This window comes from Anarrhichthys ocellatus, unplaced genomic scaffold (assembly GCF_004355925.1).
Source record: "Anarrhichthys ocellatus isolate YVR2014 unplaced genomic scaffold, GSC_Weel_1.0 scaffold78, whole genome shotgun sequence".
In the NCBI taxonomy this organism is placed as follows: domain Eukaryota; kingdom Metazoa; phylum Chordata; class Actinopteri; order Perciformes; family Anarhichadidae; genus Anarrhichthys; species Anarrhichthys ocellatus.
This window is the reverse complement of record NW_022280108.1, coordinates 780,563-805,377: the sequence shown is the minus strand read 5'-3', so window position 1 is coordinate 805,377 and position 24,815 is coordinate 780,563. Positions and strand designations below refer to the sequence as shown.

General features: G+C 45.7%; 1 protein-coding gene across 6 annotated transcripts in view; it reads left to right on the top strand.

Moving 5' to 3' along the window:
* The window catches only part of rapgef6 (Rap guanine nucleotide exchange factor (GEF) 6), a 46,747-nt gene that overhangs the window by 13,355 nt on the left and 8,577 nt on the right, over positions 1–24,815 (top strand). For 3 of the 6 annotated variants that reach the window (XM_031874206.1, XM_031874207.1, XM_031874203.1), the window contains 16 exons: positions 151–287; positions 1,148–1,306; positions 2,091–2,243; positions 4,218–4,382; positions 6,184–6,291; positions 6,404–6,607; positions 7,805–7,913; positions 8,005–8,248; positions 10,778–10,789; positions 12,858–13,015; positions 15,043–15,057; positions 18,781–19,021; positions 20,871–21,038; positions 21,592–21,807; positions 22,828–23,039; positions 23,553–23,676. In XM_031874206.1, coding sequence (XP_031730066.1) covers positions 151–287; positions 1,148–1,306; positions 2,091–2,243; positions 4,218–4,382; positions 6,184–6,291; positions 6,404–6,607; positions 7,805–7,913; positions 8,005–8,248; positions 10,778–10,789; positions 12,858–13,015; positions 15,043–15,057; positions 18,781–19,021; positions 20,871–21,038; positions 21,592–21,807; positions 22,828–23,039; positions 23,553–23,676 — 2,425 coding nt within the window. The other 3 variants (XM_031874204.1, XM_031874205.1, XM_031874208.1) reach the window with 3 other exon arrangements.

The window sequence follows — 24,815 nt, the reverse complement described above, 5'->3', positions numbered from 1 at the left end:
TAGGGTGTTGGGCTTTTCAGGAAAATAGATAAACACCGTATAGTACAGATGCTTTCTTTATCAAAGCCTTGAGACTACAGTTTCAACATTATCTCATTTAATTGCTTTCTTCTCCCCCCCCCCCCTTCATCCCTTTTTGTGCCTAAACAGAGCAACTACTGGAGTTCATGCACCAGCTGCCCGCCTTCGCCAACATGACCATGTCTGTGCGGAGAGACCTGTGCAGCGTCATGGTGTTTGAGGTGGTGGAGCAGGCTGGCACGGTCATACTGCACGACAAGCAGGAGGTACGACTCAACTGAGAGCTCATGCAGTGATTTGTAAACACGCGTGTATCACAAGTTACTGTGAAAGAGGCCCTCAGACATCGTAGTTCTCCATCACGCTTGCCGTACAGGAGAAGTCTCAGTTAGTTGCAATCTGCAACCTCACCACTAGATGGAGCCATATCGTAGACTTTCCTTTGTGTTTATTAGTTTAAGAGTTTTGATATATTCCTCAAATTCACATAGAAATCCAATGAAACTGGGGTTCACTCTTGTAATTTTACATTCATGAATGTGAAATGTATAATCATAAAGTTTACCACACATTTAATGTTAGATTTATCATGTTCAACATATGTAACACTCAGTTTTACACAACATGTAAAAGAATTTTAGGATTCATGCAAACTTTATTACCTTACCTCACCTCACTGATTTCATCATTACTGAGAAATCAGGAGAGTGAGCGGCTGACTGCACTGAGAGAATTGAGGCAACAGTGAGAGAGTGAACATGCAATGAGGTGGAGATATCAGTGATGGCTGAGGAGGGAGCTCGGGGCTCGTTCGCCCGCCCTCCATTCGCTCGCACACCTGGGACCAACGGCTCGTTATATTACGCCCGCCAGCATTTCCTCTTTTTCAAAAGCCACCACTAGAGACACAATGCCTCTTCACCGCCACATAATGCACATCATCTCTGCATATTAATAAATGTCAGTCAGTAACATGGAACCGTTTTAACCGTCAGGTGAAGGTCTTCTCATCGCTTTAATTAGGAGCGATGAGAAGATCCACCAGCCAGCGTTATTATCGGCGACATAACTAAATGTGTCGATAACGTGTGGTTGAGGATCTTTTGTGTGCCCCTCATGTCTGCAGCTGGACCTCTGGTACGTCATCCTGAACGGGGCCGTTGAGATCAGCCACCCGGAGGCCAGAGTGGAGACTCTCTGCATGGGCAACAGCTTCGGCATCTCGCCCTCTCTGGACAAACAGTTCATGCACGGAGAAGTCCGCACCAAGGGGGACGACTGCCAGGTAAAGAGCACTCCTGGAGACATGATTAAATCATATAGTAGTTGATGTTTACGTACGTTCTTTCAATTAACGTTACATTATTTATGAATTTGTGAATGGGAAGATTGTGTTAACTCTATTTTTTCTTAATTTCTTTGTTTGACTGCAGTGTAGAAGTTTGCAACCAGAACTAAATAATCTGCACATCTGAATTAAAAGTCATAATCTTGGTTTGTTTCTCAGACGCGTTCACATATAGCCGTCTATATCGAGCCTCACAGGAGGCTCGATATAGACGGCTGCTTGTGAAGCTACAGAGGTTAAAGAAGCCAAGCGTGTACTTGTGGTAGCAGGCCACATTTGTTTCTGTCCACACTGCCCAGTTCCCCTCCACTGTTACGCATCACTTCCTGTCTTCAGACACACAGGAAGGGGCAGAGGTACAGGGCTCAGCGAGGCGAATGCAGAAACTGATGGTTTAGTCGCTGTAGAGAAGTGAAGAGTCATGTCTCGTGTGTGATATAATGGGAAGTTGTCGTCGTTTCAGTGTCGAGGTGAAGTGAAGGATGCTACTGAGAAATGGCGAGTTGAGAAGATTTTTGAGTCTGATTTGATTCAGTTTAGTCAGAGAGAGAAGTAGAGTCGTGGGACCTTCCTTCCTCCGTCCTGTCCCGTCCCTCCCATGCCGCTCTCCGCCCGCCACCATGCCTCCGCTCTGCTGCTGTTCGAGTACCCGCAGGTGGTGCCGAGCAGCGTCTTGCTCTACTACAAGTTCACCCGCTTCCCCCATGTCGTCCTCGACCAGTTCGTCTGCGTCGCCCAGGAGGACTACTGGCGCATCCTCAACCATGTGGAGAAGAACACGCACAAGGTGGAGGAGGAGGGCGAGATCGTGATGGTGAAGGAGCACCGCGAGCTCGACCGCAGCGGCACCAGGAAGGGTCACATCGTCATCAAGGTGAGAGGGTTTTTTTAAGGTGTTTGACCCAAAGTGCCCATCAAGCATGAATGCAAACTCTAGACGTGCCTTACTGTTGTGAAATGTTGTGGTTCTTGTTGCACTGCCTTAATGTTGTTGTTGTAATCGTATCGTGAATATGCTCTGTCTTGTAATTTTGGTTTTCACACTGCAAATTAAAAATGAGCTTATAGCTAACTGTGGTGAAGCTGAGCACTGTCCCTGTCTAGTAAATAGATAGATAACCTAGTTCAAGATCCTAAATAAGATGAGACAGGGACGGGCACCTGGAAGGTTTGTGGTCAGGTTAAGCTGCTAATAAACTTCTTTAATCTCACCCTAAACTTTGGCTTTAAATGTCTAACCTCTTCAAACAGGAAGTTGTCCTCCTTTAGTTTTCATTATTATGTACTGAACACTCTGAAAGGCCTTGGATTGATTAGAGTACCGCCTCATTCCTCGCCAAAAAACATCAATGCAGCTGCTCGGTGTTCTTCGCTGCTCGTCTCGAGGCTCCGTTAGCACTATTAGTGTTTGTCGGAGCGTTTTTCTCCTGCGCTACGTTGCCCCCCCCCGAAGCCTCCAGAGGCAGCGAGGTATTGATCCGATAATGGGCCTGAATGATTCTCCTGGCCGAGCGCTCCGAGGAAGGCTGTCGGCTCCAAAACACATCCAGAGGAGATGAGTCAATTCACGATGGTTTGCCGTTCTGTTTTTGGCTTGGCTCTTCTTTTTTATGACAAAAGTGGATGCCTTTCTAGTTTCTGTTCCCTGTGCGATGAATCATTTCCCTCCAGAAACCTCTGCTCTGATGACATTGACAAACTCGCTGAAACCACAAGAGGAGAGTTTGTGTCTCGGACGCTCTGCTGCTAATTAATAACAATTACAAGATTATTAAGACAAAGAAATCAAAAACGTTGTCCCAAACAATAAGGATCTTCCAGAGCGAGTAAAAAGCCCCGTTGTGCTGACAGTAGAACTGTAAAGAGCTATTGTTTTACTCATTAGTGGCAGCCAGTGAGTAGCTGTACATTGTTGATTAATCGATTAGTTGTTTGGTCTGTAAAATGTCAGAAAATGGTTAAAAAATGTGGATCCGTGTTTCCCAAAGCCGGAGACGACGTCCCCTAATGTCTTGTTTTGTCCACGACTCAAAGATATTTAGTTTACTGTCACAGACAAGTAACGAAGAAACATGAAGAATATTCACATTTAAGAAGCTGGAATCAGAGAACTTTGACTTGTTTTTCTGAAAAAAGTTGCTTAAACCGATGAATTGATTATCAGAATAGTTGCAGATGAATTTAACGGCTGTCAACTAATCGATGAATCGCTCTAGTTGACAGTTGCACATGCTCAGTCTGTCAGAGGTAACGAGCCTTTCAGTTGTCCTGCAAACAGGAGTTTAGTTAGTTTGTGTTTGAGGAAGTGGACGAAACTCAACACGTGTTGGGAAGTTTGCCACAAGTTTGAGAGCAAGGCAGATAAAACATGACTATTATTACCTCTGATAAGTCTTTGATTACTGCTGATAAATAAAACAATTCCTATAGAGGAGAGAAAAAAGCTGGAAATTGGGCAAAACATATTAGTGTTGAGTCCAGCCAGTTATTCCTTTTAGATTTGCTTTTATACAAATCCAGAAAAGATGTGATACCTCAGTAATAAAAGCTCAGGAGCGCTCTCGTTAAAGAGCTGTTCTGTGTGTGTGTGTGTGTGTGTGTGTGTGTGTGTGTGTCTTTGTTTTATTGATGGCTGACTGACAGCTCAGTTCAATAGCTGCATCTTTACAGTTTGTCCTTGTCACTTTTATGATTTATCTCAACATAATTTATTCAAATTGGTGAGTACACTGCCTCCTGTGTGCGTGCGTGTGTGTGTACACAGTGTGTAGGTGTGTACAGACTGTGTGTGTCCTTGTGTCATCCTTGTGTGTGTCTACATTGTGCTCCATGTATTCTTTCACCCTAGGGAACCCCGGAGCGCCTGATCATGCACCTGGTGGAGGAGCCGTCGGTGGTGGACCCGACCTACATCGAGGACTTCCTGCTCACCTACAGGACCTTCCTGTCTAATCCCATGGAGGTCGGCAAGAAACTGCTGGAGTGGTTCCACGTGGACAGCCTCCGGGACACGGTGAGTCGGAGGGCCGTCGCCTGGTTTTGGGCAGTTTCCTCGGGTGTGTTTGTGCAGTGTGTGTGTGTGTGTGTGTGTGTGTGTGTGTGTGTGTGTGTGTGTGTGTGTGTGTGCACACAGGTGAGTAATAAAGCAAGAAACTTTTAAAGTTTGTGTGTTGGAGCAAGAGTGGACATGATCGGTCAAGTCGGCTGGGAGTGTTAAGGTGTTTCTGTGCACGTACATGTTGCAGCATAGCGGATGCATACCAATCAAAAACTGCATCTATCTGCACTCCTGTGTGTGTGTGTGTGCGTGTGTGTGTGTGTGTGTGTGTGTGTGTGTGTGCACTTTCTGATGATGGCGCTATCAGCACCCCTAATGTTTTGTATTCATGCATGTCGATGGACATTTGTTGTGCCGCTCACATGCCGATCGAAACGAGTTCAGCCAGCTCAGCCGTCCTTGAGCCCCGGGCAGCGGTTTGTTCACAGCCGACACTCTCCTTTGTCCACAACCGCTTTAACCTGAGATTAGTCCGGTACCGTCAATAGTCTTCATGCGGCCGTCATTCAGGCTTATGATCTTCAGCCCCGTTCCACAGGATCTAACCCCGCACAGAGCGAGGAGGGAGAAAGAACCAGAATGTGGAGGGAGAGTTGTGAACATTGATTGATTGATGTATTGGTCGGCGCTCTGACCTTCTGCGGAGGTTAGAACCATGCTACCAGCGCTGTAAATTAGCAGAAATAATAGTTTCAGAAAGCCCTTTGCTTTAGTTTTTCCTTCTAATTACTGTGGGACGAAATGAAGCAGTCAACCGGTCGTTAAACATTTCCTCTGCAGCCATGCACACGGTCATTATTTAGCCTCCCTGCTGTTTCCCGTGTTTTACAGTTCCTTTTTCAGAAACATTTGGACTGAATAAAAAGTCAAATTTGACCATTTCGCACGGTCCCACAGCGCCTCGGTTATACTTACCGCGAGGACGATCGTGAGCTGATGTTTATTAGTGTTGAGGAAACTTTCGGATCTTTTATCCTCTCTTCCTCCTCGCGGTGGACTCCGCAGAACTCCTCAAAGTTGATCCGTTTTCTCCGCCCCTCCGTGTCCCACGCCACAGCAGTGTGTCTGCTGCAGACGGAATGTTGATATCATACCAGCAGCATTACTTTATTATCTGTAGAACATGTCACAGACATGGAAAAAAATAAATATTTATTTTTAATTCAACACTTCCTCTTTCATTTGGTAGCAAAAGGCCGGGGCGGTGTTGTGAAAAATGCATTGACTTGCACGGCTTTTAATTGTTGTTAATATTTACAACTGAGTGCACGCTTCTTTACCTTTTTCTGTCTAAAACAAATATAAATGACATTTATAATGAGACATAATGGATGTAAAACTCTATTTAGACAGAAGAGCTGGCGGCAGAAACGAAACTGTCTGTGTGGACAACCACCCGCCAGAGACGCAGCATTGAACCGTTTTAACTGTTATTTTCTGTATACAGGTTTTGACAGCATGGTTACACAGTGAGTAAAGATGACTGCACTTGAAGCACTCATGTTGCCAAGCATTAAGCCGCCTAAAGAGTCTCTAAGCAACTTCCAGCTCCCCAAGGTCCTGCACAGTAGTTCTTTAGGACTTCTGACCCAACACCAGCAGTGAAAAGTCTCAGCAGATGTTCTTGCCAAAGCAGTTTGAGCCTCGACCGGCGAGAGAACTGAGAGCGTGAAACTGAACCGGGACAGGAACTGTGTGCAAAAGACGTGTCTGTTTTGTGGCTGCGCTAAATGAAAGCTCCCATTGTGTCTCACAGGTAACGAGAATAGTGCTGCTGTGGGTCAACAACCACTTCAATGACTTTGAGGGCGACCCAGCCATGACGCACTTCCTGGAGGACTTTGAGAAACATCTAGAAACCACAGTGAGATCAAACCCCAGTTTATACTTATGTTTATGTTCTCATGTGAAAAGTACGTTGCTCACCTTAAGGAAAACAAATCTCCCCGAGCTCATCACGTCTTCCTCCCTGTCAGAAAATGAAGGGCCACTTGCGGCTGCTGAACATCGCGTGTGCAGCCAAGGCGAAGTGGAGGCAGATCACCCTGCAGAAGGCGTCCAGGGAGTCGCCGCTCTACTTCAGCGTGCAGGGCGGCAGCGAGAGAGGCTTCGGCATCTTCGTCGAGTCGGTGGAAGTGGGGAGCAAGGCTGCAGAGGCCGGACTCAAACGTGGAGATCAGGTGAGGGGGCATAACATCCAGAGGGGTGCTATAAGATATGATACATGGTCTGGAGGATCTGGGTCTGTCCACGGTGGACCGGTCTCTGCTGGAGGATCTGGGTCTGTCCACGGTGGACCGGTCTCTGCTGGAGTCTGAGCTGGAGGAGTTTCTGGTGAACCTGCATGATTTCATCTGAGTTCACCAGAATCCGACCCGGTGGCTCTGATGACGAGCGTCAAGAATAACTCTATAGAAACAGACCATCTTCTCTCTGATGGTCTGGTTTACTGATGGAGGTCTTATTGAGGATCAGGACTACACTGAGACTGGTTCAGAAGTTCCTCACAGGGACATTAATGTGATTATAGGTCAGTGTGGTGGATCAGTATCCTAGCGAGCAGCATTTGTGTGCAACCCTGGAAGTGAATTAGTCCCGAATTAGATGGTTTGGATTAAATCATCAGGGCTCTGCATCCGTTTACTCCCCAGGTGAACGTTGCATAAAATGACCTAATTAAATGTTGTACGGGATGAAATATGATATCGAGGTAGATTTGAGGTGAAACGTGGAATATGGACACGTTTCAACTAAATCATGGGATGCAGGCGGAAGAAAAACCTGTAAATTAGACCCCGAACTGGTCAAAAGTCACAGTATGTAATGCAGTAAACAGCAGCAGGGAAGCTTCTAGAACGATGCGTGCTGGGTGTCAGGAGGCAGCTTCCCAGCAGGAGAGCAGATATTCTGACCACTTCTGTCTGAGAGGTTTTAGGTTGTAGAGTCTCATGATCATCAGTCTTATTTTGAACTCCTGATGTGAGAATGTGGTCGAGGTTTAAATGACACAGTGAACGCTCGTGTTTAAATAAAGTATAAATAAAACAGAAAAAGGAACCAGATACAGCAAAGGAAGGTCCTTACAGTTCAGATACTCTGTCGTCTAAATTGAAAGATTTCTCTTCAGGGACCTCCATCTGAAAAGATTACAGTTGTTTGATATGATTAACACCAGAATTATATTCTTCTCAACTACAGTTGAGGAGATAATCGTACAGGAAGTTAAACATATGAACCTATCATACTCTGTGTTTATGCTCAACGCGCTGTGAGTTGTAATATTCTCCGCAAACTCCAGAAGACGTACAAACAAAAAAGCCAAGAATAAAAGTTAATTTTCTTGTTGGTCCTGCTGTAATGTAGTCATCTCGTTTCAGATCATGGAGATCAACGGTCAGAACTTTGAGAACATCTCCTTCTCCAAAGCCGTTGACATCTTGAGAAACAACACACACCTCTCTCTCACAGCCAAGACCAACATATTTGGTGAGCGAAGCCTGAGTATTGTGTACTCTCACTCTATTCCACGTTAGTTTTCTTTACTTCACATCATTCGTAATCATTTCTATCCGTCCAGTCTTCAAAGAGCTCCTCAGCAGGATCGTGCACGAGAAGAAGAACGGCGGCCCTCACATTCCCAAGATCCAGGAGAAGAAGGGAAACCGCTTCTCCATCGCCGACCTCCCCGGAGACATGGAGTTCCCCTCGGACCACAAGAGCACCAGGAAGATGAAGGCCAACACCGTGTCAGGAGGACGGAACAAGATCCGGAAGATGCTGGAGAAGACGCGCTTCAGCATACTGCCGCCCAAACCGTTCAGGTGAGAGGATCTATGCAAACACACCGCTGTCTGTGGTCGCAGGGTAAATACATGAGGATTAAAACCAGGCGGCAACCTCCGGCTCTGAAGATTGAAGCAATTGCTTTTAAAGCTGCATTCTCTCTAGTGTCCATCAGGGGGTGACTCCTCTGATTGTATAGAAGTCTATGAGAAAGTGACTTAGACTCAAATAGGCCGTAAAGCAGGGTATGCTTTATACAATAGTTCACCTCAGACAGACTGACAGACGCTGCTCTGGGTCAATAGGATCCTGGTAGTTGGTCCTTTTATAGTAAGAGTGCTGCACCTGTTGCAAACGTCTTCGTACACGTCGTCTCTCAACTCCAGTCTCGCATCTCAAGTTGCTAATCAATCTATAAACAACGAGTGCACACATGGATTTAGCTTCCAGCTGGCCCACAATCCTCTCTGACTGGATCGCTCTCCTGTCTCTGCATTGGTGTCGAGGCAAGCTGTGACCATCTGAAGACAGAATATGTTGGAACCCTGAGCAGAATGTTAAGCCTCGAGCTTTGCCAATGAACTGAACCCCACTTACTTCACCTCAGGAAGAGACGGAGAACAGCACGACTCAGCCTCCAATGAGAAGGAAATGGATCTTTAACTGAAATGCTGTCCTTTTGGAAAGTGGTGGAAGGCAGCACAGAGCGTCCCCATTTCAGGCACTTTGCTCTGAAGATTTCTTGCACACGTTTGCCTGTGATGCAATACTCTTCCTCCTATTTCACCCCACCTTCAGCCGCTGTAACGTCGATTGGTTCCAGACTCATCACGTAAAAACGTAAAAGGCACCATCATCATCATCATCATCATCCTCATCATCATATTAGCCTCGTCGTTGTACTCGCAGCGTCTGGAACAATTGAAAGGAATTGTGCAGACGGAGGCTCAGATTCAATATTCGGGCCGTAACGTGCTGATGCAGGGCTGCATTTCATTTCATCATCTCATCGTTTCGTGCCTCTCCAGGCCTCATTAAGCTCCACACTGAGAAGACGCTGTTCTGCCCTGTTAATTACAGAGCTGAACGTCTGCACGGCCCTGACGAGCTGTAAGCACGCAAACACTCTCTCACTGTTCTCCCTCACTGCTGTCAGTCTCCAGCTCGACGTGATTATGACACTTTTTATGAAAAGTGATTGTGTGTCCGCCGATCCGACTCGGTGCTCGGCCTCCGACGGCTCTCTGCTGCGTTCTGTTTATCGAAACCAAACGAAGGCTCTCGTTGCTTTTTTGTTTTTGCTGGTCGGCGTCGTTCAAACCGCTCTTTGGTTCAAAGGGATGGGTGGCTGATTAAAGGGACGGGACATGAGACGGGTGCTTTGGGTCATTTGGGACGCATCAGAGGCCTGTTGGAGGATGGACATGTGACGGGTAGAGTCGTCTACCGGATGTATGTGGACCAAAGGGACAGGCTGCTGTAAAGACAATGCAGTTTTAAAGATATGCACACACAATCTGAACACTGGATAAAAACATCTGTTTCATGTTGTTAACATATTAGAGTCAAAGGTTTTTACAGAGGGAATTTGGGATATCTCTTTGTGTCACAACCTTCAGAATACAGAGAGGAATGAAAGAGCGGAGACGTGTTACGGACTCTCACAGCGTCCCATGCAGACGCTCTTACGTACACAAACGTCTCACTGCTGCAGCCTCCTTCTGCTCTTGGCCGACTTTGTTCTCCACTTGAGACGAGCATTTTATATGACAAGGACACGCTGGCAATAAACAAGTCGTTTTTCTGCCAAATGAAGTTGTGCGCGCTCCTTTACACACGTCCCATATTGACCAGAGAGGGTGATTTACATCCTGCAGATTGCAAAGCAATAGAGAGAGGTTCCAGCCTTTAGTCCGTTCGTCTCAGAGGTCTCTGTGATTTAGTGAGATGACGATGAAGAAGAGTAACCCCATGAGGCCATTTCATCCTCTCTACTTCTTTCTGCTACAGCTACATGCACTAAATAACAATGCCGTCACTGTAACTATTGTGTTACGTCTCAAGACGTCCACATTTTACTGTTTAAATGTAGGTTTTGAAGATGTTGTAAGAAAGGAGACGCAGCACCTTTAACGTCCGGTTTAATAATGAAGCTAAAGCAGCGCGAGGAGGCTTCTGCTGTCGGACTCTCAGAAAGTGTCACAGTTGTAGAACACTGACGAAATACGGATCTGTGAGCTGAAACGTGTGCTGCAGTTACTGGAGAGTAACAGAGTATTTATTATTTTGTGAACGAGGTCAAACAGTCGAGTTTGATTTCCTCACAAATCCTGCAATTACCCGTCATGTGCCGTCTTTGAATCTCTGCAGACGTCTGACATTTCTCTGCTTATTTATTTCAGCAAACCTGTCCACACTTCTGTCAGCCGACATGTGTGTGTGTTTACGTGTGTGTGTGAGGAAAGAGAGGCCTCGTCACTCTGCTTCTGTTATATTTCTGTTGCTTCCTTTTTTCTTTTACACGCTTTTCAATGTGGTCTCTCTCCCGTTTGTCTCCGCTGCCTCAGGGGCCTGTTTGGGTAAGACCTCCTGCGTAACTCCCCGTCCTCCAACCATTTCATTCAGCTGTTCCATCTGCAGACCTGCACACACACACACACACACACACACACCAGCATCACTGACCTTCAGCTGATTACAAGCAGACTGCATTCGTAGATTTCATGCTAATTCCTCCGACTCATGAATCCCACTTTTTTCCCCGCAAAGTCAAGGTGTTCCTTCTCTGTGTTTCCTTCTCATCCAACCGAACGGACTGCAGTCTGCACACACATAAAGCAGACATTAAAGCAGGTTTAATGGCAGTGCAGGGAGGCTGCAGATGGTTTTGCTTTCTTTAAGTCTGAGTCTTGTCAGCACACCTGCAGTCTGAGGTAAATCAGACAGATATCTGTAAACAGGACAGCTTTTAGCTGTTTCTGCGCTGGACATCTTGTCCGTGTCCTTTTTAATGGACTAAATCTTCAAGACTTATCCTGCTGCTCTCAAACCAGATTCATGCGTTTGTCACAGTGTGACTGTTATCAGTGTTGTGAGACGGTCCAGATCCAACAACGTCATTCTAGTCTGATTTGAGCTCCATTATTTCCTAATCCGTCACCATCATCCTCCTCCTGAATCTCCTTTTGTTCACCGACCTCCAGCTTATTTAATCCACCAACTTTTCTCCTCCATTCTTTCTCCTCCATTCTCTCTCCTCCATTCTTTCTCCTCCACTATTTCTCCTCCACTCTCTCTCCTCCACTCTCTCTCCTCCACTCTTTCTCCTCCACTCTTTCTCCCGTATCTGTTTTTACTATCCCTCCATGACGTCTGTGCGTCACTTTGACCGCTGACTGGATGATTACCGAGGCTTTGCTGCAGCAGCTCTGGGCCGTGTTAGTGGAAGCCCTGCATTACTGCAGCGTGTTCAGGACACTGTTCTCTCACACACACACACACACACACACACACACCTGGAGGGAGATTGGTATGCAGGCAGGATGGGATGAGCTCTCAGACGCTCAATTACAGACTGAGAGTCAAACTCAAAGCGACCACATGTTGAAATATGTGAAATATGCATTTAACAGAAAAGTGTAAAAAACAAAAGTGCACATTTTCGACCACATTTTCTTTTTTATATGTTTCCAGTTTCTCAGTGTGAACTGTTATAAATGCACCTACTTTAAGATCAATCAGCCTTCTCAACAGTTTAAGAAAGCATTATTTAACATTTATCGTTTGAGGCGGGGCTGCTCAAGATCCTATCGTACAACATGTCCGTTGATGGTGTCCGTCGCCATTTCCGTCACATGTATGCAGATCCAGTCTAATGGGTTCATCGGTGTAAAGGTTGATGTTTGCATATCTCCCGAGACCGGCTGTGGAGCCAGGAAGGCGCCCGGTGTTTGCCGCATGATGTGGCCGCACACAAGAGAACAGGGAGCTAGATGCTAACAGCAACATGTGAGGAGGAGGATAAAGGGAAGAGCGGCGACACAAAGTATAAGAAACAGCTTCAAAGTCACATCTGAATGAGCTAAACTCCTCATTACTTATCATTTATTTTCATACCTGCTGTTTGCGATGCTTGTTTGTGTCTCTGTTAGTGTGTGTGTCACTGTCTCGTGTGTGTGTGTGTGTGTGTGTGTGTGTGTGTGTGTGTGTGTGTGTGTGTGGTGAACTTGTCCGTCTGTCCGTGAATGCTCCTTATCAGTTCCTGCCGACCGTGAAACCGCCTCGTTGGATGAGCTTCAGCTGTGTCCACTGCTGCATATTAAAAGACAAAATACAGAGATATTGATATTTTTTGTGTCGCCATTCTGCAAGAGTAGACATTTTGATTGCATCTCCTGATATGTGCCTCCGCAGTGTTATGAGTTATTACACGCTCTCCAGATGGAGGAAAAGGCACTCATTCTGATATTTGCGCTTAAAACTCGAGAAAGAAAAATGTCTACTGCTGCAAAATAAAAGCCTCAAATCAATTTTAGAAAGTAAAGTTAGTTTTTGATGGAGCAGACCTAAAGTTCCTCTCTCTCTCTCTCTCTCTCTCTCTCTCTCTCTCTCTCTCTTCTCTGTGTCTGTCTCTCGTCGCCTCTGTAGTGATGGCGGCGTGGGTCAGTCTCAGGACGACAGCATTGTGGGTACCAAGCAGTGTCGGCACAGCGTGGCCATCATGCCCATCCCCGGCAACCTGTCGTCCAGCAGCCCCGACCTGCTGCACCCGGCCACCAGCGTCCTCGACTTCTCCAACCCCGCAGGTAAGGAGAAGTGCTGACTCGGTGAACGTGAGGGGTTTCCCTGTGGACACCGAATGGTCCTTTAATACTGGTTGTCCCAGAGGACAGCGTGTTGACTCTTGTCCTGTTTCTGTTTCTGCGTTTTGAATCCTGAAACCCGCTGGCAGGTTTGAAAAGCTTGATTTTTATTATTCAATCGTGAAGAAAACACCAATAATCATAACAAGAAGCTGCATTCCAAGATGGCGACAGCGAAATCGCTGCCGTTCACACACTAACGGGTGACATCACGCCGACTACGTCCTCATCCTATATACACTCTGTGGTGTTACACAACTGCTGGTTCCCTTGCACTCATTCATGGCCTCGTTCCAGACGTCTCAGTCCAACAGTTCAGCGCTGCTTCTTCTTCCCTGAGGCAGTTTGTCACACTTGGCTGGAGGCCTCATTGAACAGTGAAGGACTCCTGATCGCTGGTCAGTCAGACGCTGTTCCAGAACAACCCGTCATCCTTAAACATAATCACACGGAGCAGCCACGAAGCTTCTCACACACCCAAAACAAGTTACTGGAGCTTTCTAGCATATGTTTACACACCTATTCTCTCTCTCACACACACACACACACACACACACACTCTCTCACCCCGGGGTCTTTATTTTTTAAGGTGCCAGAGAGCCGTTTCCAGAATCGTTAACGTCTGAAAAAGATTAACCTCCTGGACTATAAGGAGCCCTGTGGATTTGTGTGTATGTGTGCGTGTGTGTGTGTGTGTGTGTGTGTGTGTGTGAGTGTGTGTGAATGAAATATTAAGAGAGAGGAGAACATGAAAGAGGAAGTGGAGAGGTGAAATAGAGCGGGAGAGTGAATATAGTCCTGATTTATTCCACAGGCAATTTGTCAATGAGCTACACGCACACACACACACACCTGCATCACGTGTGTGTGTGTGTGTGTGTTGTAGTGGAGCACAAACACACACACACACACAAACTGTGCCATATGAATCATCTGCCATTCGATCAAGTTTCCTTCAGTCCTCTGGCTTCTCATTAGATTTAACAGTCGAGGGGAGAACAGCCCGCTCAAACAGAATAACTCTGTTCCAGATGCTCAACGGAGCGTCTTGTACCTTTAACCTACCTGTGATGACATCATCATTACATCAGCACAGAGGAGGCTCTCTGGATGTTTTACGGTGCTTTTTAGTTGTTGTTTTTTTTATGTTTTCTGGTCGTCCGTCCGTCTCCACGAAGCATTCTAATAAACACGTTCAGATTTCTTTAACATTTAAATTGTTTGTTGAGTAAAGATTCGCTGCTTCAAGCTTTTTAAAATGTGTTGCTTTCCTATTTCTCTCCGTCCGTCATCACTTTATATCGACTTCCCTTTGATGTTTGACTGTTGGTTGAACAAAAGAAAGCCATCTGAAGACTTTTTTTATCAAACAATCGATGATGAAATTGTCTGTAGTTGCAGGCCTGATTGTCCTGACGTGTGGCTCACGGGATGTTACAAGTGAAGCTGGAGACGTTTGAGAAGTGGAGCGTGGACGTTAAATGCTGGAATACAGAAATACATCATGTTAAGGAGAAAAAACAGATTTTTTAAAACTACATCCAATCAAGTAAAGATACAAACTTAACTTTTCATTGTTAATATAATTATGCTGCATTTACATCTGCTCAGATTATCGTTGTATTCAGAGGTGAAGTTCTCATTCTTTCTTTGTCTCTCTCTCTCTACCGCTCTGTTTTTCTTCCTCCCTCTCCAACTGTCTCTCTTTCCCTTTCTGTCTCCCTCTCTTGCGTCTCTCTTGCGTCTCTCTTGCGTCTCTCTTGCGTCTCTCTTGCGTCTCTTTTGCTGTGATTTTGAACAGATGTTGTCGTGTAGAAACGATGAGTCAGCCTCTCTGGTTTCCCATGAACAGATTAAAGCAGCAGTAGAAACTCTGATCTTCCCTCATGATGTTTCCTCTGTGCCCCCCCCCCTCTCTCTCTGTTTCTCATACTCACTGTGTTTTCTCTTCCTCCTCTCTGCTGGCAAAGCCCTGGGACTCTACTGTAAGTATAAGCCTCAGTGCCACACTGTCTTTATCCTTTAACCCACACTCCATCTTTTCATATCTGCATCCTTCAGGCTCCGGCTGCTCAGCCGCGGCACATTTAAACAGCAGGTTAATGTTCCTGTAAATATCAGCCACCGCCAGCGGTACCAGAGCTGAACGCTGCCGGCTGCTGTCAATCAAACACAGAGAGAACGAGAACGAGGCTGCTAATGAGGTCGTGTGGACAAAAAAAACAGACTTTTATCACAAAGAGTAAAGCTTGAGAAGTGTCAGGCTCTGGCTGCAGGGACACAACCTGTTCGTAGGAGAGATTTGTTGTTCGTTTTAGTCTCTTAATAATTAAAACGTAAAGTAACACCAGCCGGATCCTTTAAGGCGAGACACTACAGGCAATTCATACACCCGTCTTTTGTTTTTATTCTATTACACTTACATAACACGTCTTCTGTCAGACTAGTGGAAAGAAAACATCTAAAATACACATTTAGGTGTTTATTTTACTACTTTGTCTATTTGCATCTGCAGATTTCTCCTAAATTCACCAAAAGGTACCATTAGATAATGCCTCATTTGCATGTTTAAACATAACAGTTCAGAAAACTTGTAATAGTCCTAATGTGTAACCTCAGCTACTCTACAGCCTCTCTACTCCAGTCTCCTCTCAGCACCTCCTCCCTGCCCTCCTCTACTTCTGCACACTTTCACGTGTGATTTATGCATTCCGACTGTATGATGGAGCGACCGGGAGAAGGCTTTGGCAAACAGTAGAGAGGAGGAGGAGGAGGAGGAGGAGGAGGATTGTGGGAAGCATGTTGCCTCTCTTGTGCTGCGTTTGCAAAAACCCAAGAAGACTGTATAGAGATCCTGTTTGGCTTCAGGCCGTGAGTAAACTCTCCGGTGTTGATGACAATGAATGACACCGTATTAATGATGATAATTGATTGGACGGTCCAGAGGATTAAACATGATTAAGCCCCCCCCCCCCCCCCGGATACGATTGGCCAGCTATTATAGCCTCCCACACTCTGCATCACAAATCACAGCTAATGAGACTCTGAGCGTTTAGCCTCATAAACACAGTGAGCTCTGCTGCTGCAGCTCAGACACTCAGTTATTACTCTGATGAATCTTTGTGTTTCTGTTGTTGGGGCTCTTATCTCCTTCTTCACTCATATATAGCTCGTGTGTCACGTGATTGTAATCAATAAGCTCACCGTATAGAGAGGCCATTCATAACCACGACTGGCCTCTGACATCGAGGCTGGCGTCGATTCAAGTATTTAATTCAAGCAAAAGTACGGAAAAAAACTGTTTTTTTTTGTGTTCCTGTCTAAAATGGCATATATGCAGAAAAAACGGAACAGAAAGCAAAACATGTCAACATCCTTGTAACACACGAACACTTCCAGAGTGATGCAAATCACACTTCTTTCATTCATGCGTCTGATATTGAAACACACAATGGATCCCGTTCACACACCATTTAAACAGGCAGAGGTGGTGGATTATGAGCATCCACTCAGACGTTCTGCTCTTTGTTTCTGCACATCGTGCTCCAGCTGTTGTCATCTGCACACTTAGAGATCCCCACAGAGATCTGAGTTCGTAAAGGTGAAGGTAACGACTCTTTATCCGAGCACACTTTTAACCCTTTCCTCTTGGTAAACAGGAGGGAGCAGCAGTGTGTGACCCTGCAACATGATCAGTCAAACACACCTTTTATATGTAGCCACCGTCTCTTCGTGCCCTCGCTCCATCTCCAGTTAATGTCATTGAACTAAACCTCATGTAACAGGCGGTGTGACGGCTTCATCGGGTCTGTCGGACTCTCCTCTCCTCTCATGACTCTTTGTTTTAAAGCGCTCTGGCTGCCGGTGGCTAATGGGCCGCAGCCTCTTCTTACTCAAACAAGGGGATCTTTAATGCAGCGATTCACTCGGGAGGTTGGTTGGGGGGGGGGTCCATTATTTAACACTCGCGTGCAGCTGCTCCAGCGTCGCCACCAACATCGGGCTTTTATTTTGGCCTCTTGCTGCTGAATAACTCCTCGGATCAATGAAACAATGATGCAGAGTGTCGTCTAACAGAGAAGTCACTGTGAGAGATGAAGCAGTTTGATTTGTTTCTTAATGAATAATTCAATTTGTTTTGCATTCACTGCTTTTCAGTGGTGCATTACACGATGTGCTTCGGTTAATGTTAAATGTATTAATTATTAAATAAAGAAAGTTTTAGTTTTGTATTTTTTTCTATTTTACATCTGCAGGTCTTGTAGATTCTTAACGAAGCTGTTTTTTTGACTTATTAACAGGATTATATTTTAACTCAAATGTAATTATTATATAGCACTAAAATAACTAAAGTGTTACTGATGTGTGGATAGCCAGGTTGACCATTGATCCTTGTGTCTTTAGGCTTTAGTGTACATGTTTGCTGGGATGAAGTACTGTGTGTGTTTCTGGATGCATCCTCGTCCTGTCAAAGTCTTTGATATAAAAAGCGTAAATACTTTTGTTAAACTTGATGTCGGCCTGTAGGGGATTCAAGGATCATTTATCCTCGTTGTGCAACACAAGGTTTGACCAACGAAATGCAGTTGTCGCCCATTTTCTACAAAAGAAAAACAGAAGTGCATTCCTGGAGTGCATGTTTATAATTTGCATCAGGCTGAATGTAAACAGCTGCAACAAAACAGTTCTCTTGGCATAAAATATGTCCGACATATTAACGTAAACAAATTCTACATTAGGGAAACACCGACCGTCATCTTTGAGTGTGTTTGAGCATCATTGATGTAAACAGAGTACGCCTCCTCTTGTCACTGACCTCCCGTTGTTCGCCTGAAGTTTTATTTGATCCATCTTATTTTCCTGCGACCGGACATTAATCAGGAGCATGCTGGGTAGTGGAGTAGCCTGAGGTCCTAGCTGGGTTAGCTTAGCTTCCATCCCGACTCTTCTTCTGGGGCGGTCGACTCCGCTTTCGGTGGCGTTTGTGTCTGTTGGGTCTGGTTGGGTGGTCAGGATGCCGTGGGGGGTGATCGTCTCGAGGTCCGTTGCACTTCCTCCAATCCCCACACTTCCTCCTCTCTGTCATAGGCCAACACATGCTCCAGCAATAAACACAAAAACACAAACAATTACAACAAAAAATGAAGAGATGTTGCAGTTGTAAGATAAATCATCACGCAAGTCCATGAGAAGATTTGCTTCACAAAGAGACTTTACAGCCAGGCTGCAAAGCAGATGTAACGGGGTGTTGTGGTTTGGCTGAACACCGGGATCATTGAACGATGGTAACTGTAAACAGTCAGGTCAGCGTTGTGTCTTTGGTTCTTTGCCCGTTTGGGTTCACACCAAAGACGTTTTGGCAGGAAAGTAACAAGCTCAGCAGATCTGCTCAGAGGACATAAGTCTTGTCACCTGATAATATAATAAACATAAAATATGGAATCCAGAGCCTGGTAGCATTCCTTTTAATTACTGGCACAGCCCACGTTTCATAACGGCCACATTATTGGTGCATTACTCAGACAAAGATAGATGCCAAAATTGACAAAACTGCTCTTAGATTACTGTTTCATTGTGTCCTTGGCTTCATTACATTTCCTTTTATTGCGTTATTGGCATTTGTGAGCATTTTGCGTTGGCCTCCACTTCTCTGTAACCATCAACCCAACCCCTGATCGGTCACTGGCACCTCTCCGCTCCTCTTTCAGACATCCCAGACCAGGTGATCCGGGTGTTCAAGGCCGACCAGCAGAGCTGCTACATCATCATCAGCAAGGACACCACCGCCAAGGATGTGGTCGCCCACGCTGTCAATGAGTTCGGCCTCCTCGCGGCGCCCGAGACCTACTCCCTGTGCGAGGTGTCCGTGAGCCTGGAGGAAGTCATAAAACAGCGGCGTCTGCCAGACCAGCTCTCCAAGCTGGCTGATCGCATTCAGCTCAACGGCAGGTAGGAAACACGAGAATCACACTTCTCTAAGAAGGTCTTCTTCAACAAATGGTTTGTTTTAAAGTTAACGGACTGAATTGTAAGATGCTTTAGCCTTAGATAGTGGTTGTGAGTTTCAGTACACAATGCCAACCAACAAGAATGCTTTGATCAACCAGAACGCAACGATATGTCATGGTTAAGGAGGCACATTAGTCATGCAAAGAGGCATGTAGTTACTGCAGATCCACCGTGGAAATGTTGGACAAAGAGCAGCTGGAAGCGAAACAGACAATTTGAGAATTTGTGCAGACCTCCGTCGTGTCGAAGGCCCCGAAAGGCTCAACCAAAGACACACCGCCCGCTGTGCTCGGACTCAAAGCCCAGAATACAGAGACGTGGGGAGAGTTTCCTTTCCTTTCCTCTTTCAAATTATTTCTGGTGTCGGTTCAAACGAGGCGAGGCCGCTCAGTTCTCAGTACTTTGTACTAGTGTGACTTTTATTCTGTACAAGAAATACAGCACATCTTTCCCAAATCACTGCTAACACAGCGGCAACAGTTTGTGCAATACATGTATACATGTATATATACATATATGTATATGTATTGATTAAATCCTACTAGAGCTAATACGTTTGGGGGAGCGTCTGTGGAAGGGACAGACTTGCAGACACTTTCTTGCTCGATTTAGCAACTTTTGGAGCTGCAGGCTACGTTCAGTTGGAAACACTGGATGATTTTTTAAATGTCGTGTACTCCTGCTAGACTCTGCCTTTCATAAACAGTTTACAATGAATTGCAAGCGATGCTGGTTAAGTGTTGCAGGGATATTTTAATTTCTTTGTTTCAACTTGAAACGTTCACTTTCTTCCACTTGTTTGCCTCGTTGCCGATATGTTTTTTGTTGGTGTCTCCCAGTCTGAGACATCACTGTGCCGTCTTGCTGCCAGACACATTCCCTTTAAAGACCAAAGTCAGTGGAACATGAAGGATAATTGAACCGCAGCCGTACAAGTCTGCTTTAAAACTTTAAAACGGCCTCTCCGTCTCCACCCCCCTCTCCTCGTCTCCTGTGGTCTCTCATCAGTCCTCTCCCAACTAGGTTAGCATGAATATTTCATCCTCCGTCAGGGACGGAGGCCTCGGCAGACGGGCACGGCACGTTCTGGAATTATTCATCCACTCAGTGAAATACACACATGCGAAGATATCGACGCAGACAGTCGCCTCCTTATACGCAGCCACCGTATCTGCATGCAAATTAAACTGAGTGTACACACGCATTCTATTTACATGCATAGATTCACAGAAACTGTTACCAAGAAACAAGAAGCACACACACTCACTCGGAGGACACTCGTGGTAACACCATCCCTGTGTTTCTGATGGATGGCTGAGCTGCAGCGAAACGAATTGCCTCACTATGATACTGGTAGAGGAATGAACAAGCAGCACCTATAGATAGCTGCTCTAATACTTTACTGTCCTCTTATCTTACTGACGTGTTTGTCAGTATTTGTACATGATAACATGTCCAGTAGGTGGTGCAGTGTCAGCAGGATGTCTGTGTGTGTTCAGCACCGTGGTTGTATTTATCAGGAGCAGCATTCTCTCTACTGACCAGCAGGGGGACAGATTGTATAGAAGTCTATGAGAAAATGACTCTACTTCTCTCTTGATTTATTACCTCAGTAAACATTGTAAACATGAGTTCATCGTCTCAATCTCTAGTTTCAAGTCTTCTTAAACACAGCATGATGTATATAAAACATTGTTTAGATGGTGTCATAGGAAAATAACTTTAAATGTAGTTTCCTAACGCCTTCATTGCATAAAATATAGTTTTCACGAGTCTGCCCCCCCTCCAGGTACTACCTGAAGAACAACATGGAGACGGAGACGTTGTGTTCGGACGAGGACGCTCAAGACCTCCTCAGAGAGAGCCAGATCTCTCTGCTGCAGCTCAGCACCATGGAGGTCGCTGCCCAGCTCTCCATGAGAGACTTTGAGCTCTTCAGGAACATCGAGTCCACAGAGTAGGTTTCACATTTTAATTGGCCGACGACCCGTAATAACTCTCATTAAATCCTTCACAGTCGAGACAAAAGATTAAGAGACGAGTCCAGACCAGAAAACTGCCAGAAAATGTTTTAGTAGTTTTAATGGTGTATTATAATCTGCTTAGAGCTCGTGTTAGGAAGTTAAACAGCTCATAAGTCTCTCTGATATCTACTTCATGTCGCTGTAAAATCATCTCCTTCAAACAGCTGGATTTATTCAGTTTCTCACCGAAAACTCCATTTTACAAGATTACCATTGAACACATCATGAACACTCATTTTACCGAACAGAGCCTGAACGCATCATAATGTAACTGAACGGACTAATTTTACCACAGATTTGTTGTGTAACATTATCAGGGATCGGCGACTAGAAAACATTAATGGAGATCGTCTAGTTTTACTGAATATCGTCCGATAACGATCGTCAGTAGAACCTTATTCCACACTGTGATGGTTAAACTGTAAATCATCTGCGCTTTGGTCATTTAAAGTTTATATATTCTAAGTTCCTTGTCGTGGTTCCCAGATACGTGGACGACTTGTTCAAGCTGGACTCGTCGGTGGGAAGTGGAAACCTGAAGCAGTTCGAGGTGGTGATAAACCAGGAGACCTTCTGGGTCGCCACGGAGATCCTGAAGGAGCCCAACGCCCTGAAGAGGATGAAGACCATCAAGCACTTCATCAAGATCGCCCTGCACTGCAGAGAGTGCAAGAACTTCAACTCTATGTTCGCTATTATCAGGTGGGCTCAGAGTGTGTGTGTGTGTGTGTGTGTGTTTTTAGTTTGTCTGCCGTGCTCTGACTGGTGACTGGTGAGTGTTTTGTGTTGCTCTTCTTCATTCGCTCGTATAAATCATCATCACAGGGTGTGTTACATTTGACATGTAAATGCACGGAGATGCAGCTCTGTGATGCTGTGTATTTGGATTAGATGAGGAGATTCCAGTTCGTGCAATGCATAAATACATAGTTTACTTTTTATGTTTTTTAATGCGCCATGGATCCATGAGTCCGAGCCGTCCTCTCGATTGTTGGGTCACGTAAGACCACGTCCACTCGTCTGGACTCACAGTCTTATGAGTTCACTAGAGCCGTCCTCGACCAAAGAAAGTCTTAGTCGAATACACGATGATGTCGGCTAATTGATTGAGTTTCTCCATAAAAGCACCACTTTAAATCTTGTGTTTTCCAGAGATGTGCTCATAAGTCACTCAACGTGAAAAAAAGCATAAAAAAACGAGTAACAGACTAAAGAAATCTGAGTGGACTGAGACCAAAAGGACTCGTCTGCTCGACTGTGAGCAGCCGTGGAGCTCAGCATGACGGCGCTCCTCTGCTCGCTGCCGTACAAGCCGCTTTAGAACAGAAGTGTCCGACCTCCGTGACCCTCAACACTCCTCCTCACAGCGGGACGTCTTCTGCACATATGGCTCTCTGATGCATAACCTGCCCGCTGACAGGGGGTATGGCTTCTGCAGTGTGTGTGTGTGTGTGTGTGTGTGTGTGTGTGTGTGTGTGTGTGTGTAAGAAAGATAACGTGCAGGGTTTCCTGTAGAGTTTTATAGCACAAAAGACGATTAGCTATAAACGTAGTGATTGCGTTGACAGTGTGCTTTGAACATGCACACTAAATCTAACCTCCTTTTCCTCCCTCTGCCTCCTCATCCCTACCTCTACCCTTCCCACTGCAACCTATTTATCTCTGCCACCTTGCCCCCCCCCCTCCACATATCTATCTGCACCTCTCTCTCTCCTCTCGTAGCGGCCTGAACTTAGCGCCGGTGGCTCGGCTGCGCTGCTCGTGGGAGAAACTGCCCAGCAAGTACGAGAAGCTGTTCGTGGACCTGCAGGACGTGTTCGACCCGTCCAGGAACATGGCCAAGTACCGCAACGTCCTGAGCAGCCAGAGCATGCAGCCGCCCATCATCCCGCTGTTCCCCGTGGTCAAGAAGGACCTCACCTTCCTACACGAAGGTAGATGCAAGGCCCAGAAAACCCTAAGCTACATCTCCTTTCATCTAAGACCATTGAGGCCATTTCTGGAATTGACGTGTCATTCTGCTCAGTCTAAGGTCCCCTTACTTCCTCCTTCCTAAGGTCAATCTCAGTCTCACTCAGGAGGTTTACTTCTGCTAAAGGCTTCCCCATCTTGCCTTTTTGTTTTTAGTCGGGTCAAAACTACCCAAAGTGACTTCTCCTTAAAGGTGCAGAGCGTCATGTGCTGCACGGCCGTGTGAGGAATGGAAAAGAAAGTTTTCCCTAATTGTGCAAGTTGCCAAAAGAAATCCTCAAATGTGCCAGCGTGACTGAATATGAAAGACCACTTTGATCTTCCAGACAAGAAGGAGACCAGAACAAAGAGATTTTTTACTTTGAGGATTCGACACAGAAATATCTCCACAAATGTCCCCAAAAAAACTGGTTTCTGCTCCTCTGCAGCATTGACGTGCTCCTCCTCTCTCTCTGTTCATGTGCTCCTCCTCTCAGGCAACGACTCCAGCATAGACGGCCTCGTCAACTTTGAGAAGCTGAGGATGATCGCCAAGGAGATCAGACACGTGGTGCGGCTGACCTCGGCCAACATGGACCCGGCCCTCATGTTCAGACAGAGGTCGGTTGTTGTTCATTCACTGATCTGTGCTTTGACTCGATGCTGTCGGGGGGGGGCAGTTTCACAGATACTTCAAGCTGTTTAAAGTCACCAGTGATGAGATTATAACCCGATTTTTATGTGATTATGTTCTTTGTAGCAAAATAAGGAAATCCATGTGTTGCTTTAAGTCTATTCATTCTCAGAGTCCCCCTTCACATAGAGGCTTTAAAGGGACGGTTCACTCATAACTGTAGTGCTTTTATCAATCTAGATTGTTTTGGTGTGAGTAGCCGAGTGTTGGAGATGTCTGCCTCCTCTTCTATATAATGAGACTATTGGGAACTCGGCTTGTGGTGCTCAAAGCGCCAAAGAAATACTGAATAACTCATCGGCAGTGTCTCGTTCCACAAATCCTGAACTGGTTACTGAAGATAAGCCGCAGACCTTTGTTGTGAGCAGTTTCATGTAGGAACTGTTTCTTTTAAACCGTAGTTAAATGATAACAGTAACGTCCGTGGGTTATCTCGAGTAACCAGGTCATGATTTCTGGAAAGAGACATGAATGTTGAGTTTTTCAAATGTAGTTATTTGGCGCTTTGAGGAAGGCAGACATCTCTACGGCAGATATCTTCAGTACTCTGTAACTCACACCAAAACAATCTAGAATGATAGGAAGCACTACAGGTGAGAGGAGAACATCTGTATTTTAGATTCTTGGGTGAGCTGTTCCTTTAATATGCGATATCAACCAAGCATCTCCTCTCAATATGTTAATTAAGCCAAGAAGAGTACGTGATACCAAATAATCAACTCCCTTTAAATAATGTGTATCTTTGAAACTGACTCCTCCTGTTTCCCATCAGACAAAGAGGCATGAATCCAGTAGAGCAGAGTAGATTTAGAAAAGACAAACGGGGCGGGGGGGCACTACACCACCACGTACCTCCACCAGCCCACCTGGATCCTTCACCCACAGGATCACAGACACACTCACTTCCTAGGTCGATGGCACACAGAGGGAGGTGGAAGGTGTCAGTCCGTCGCTGCTGCAGAGCGTGACTGCCCCCTGCAGACACTCGCCTCGTACTACAGGCTCAGGATGCTCTCACGGGACTCTATCGTTACGTCACACATGTGATAACGAGGTTTTCTTTTAC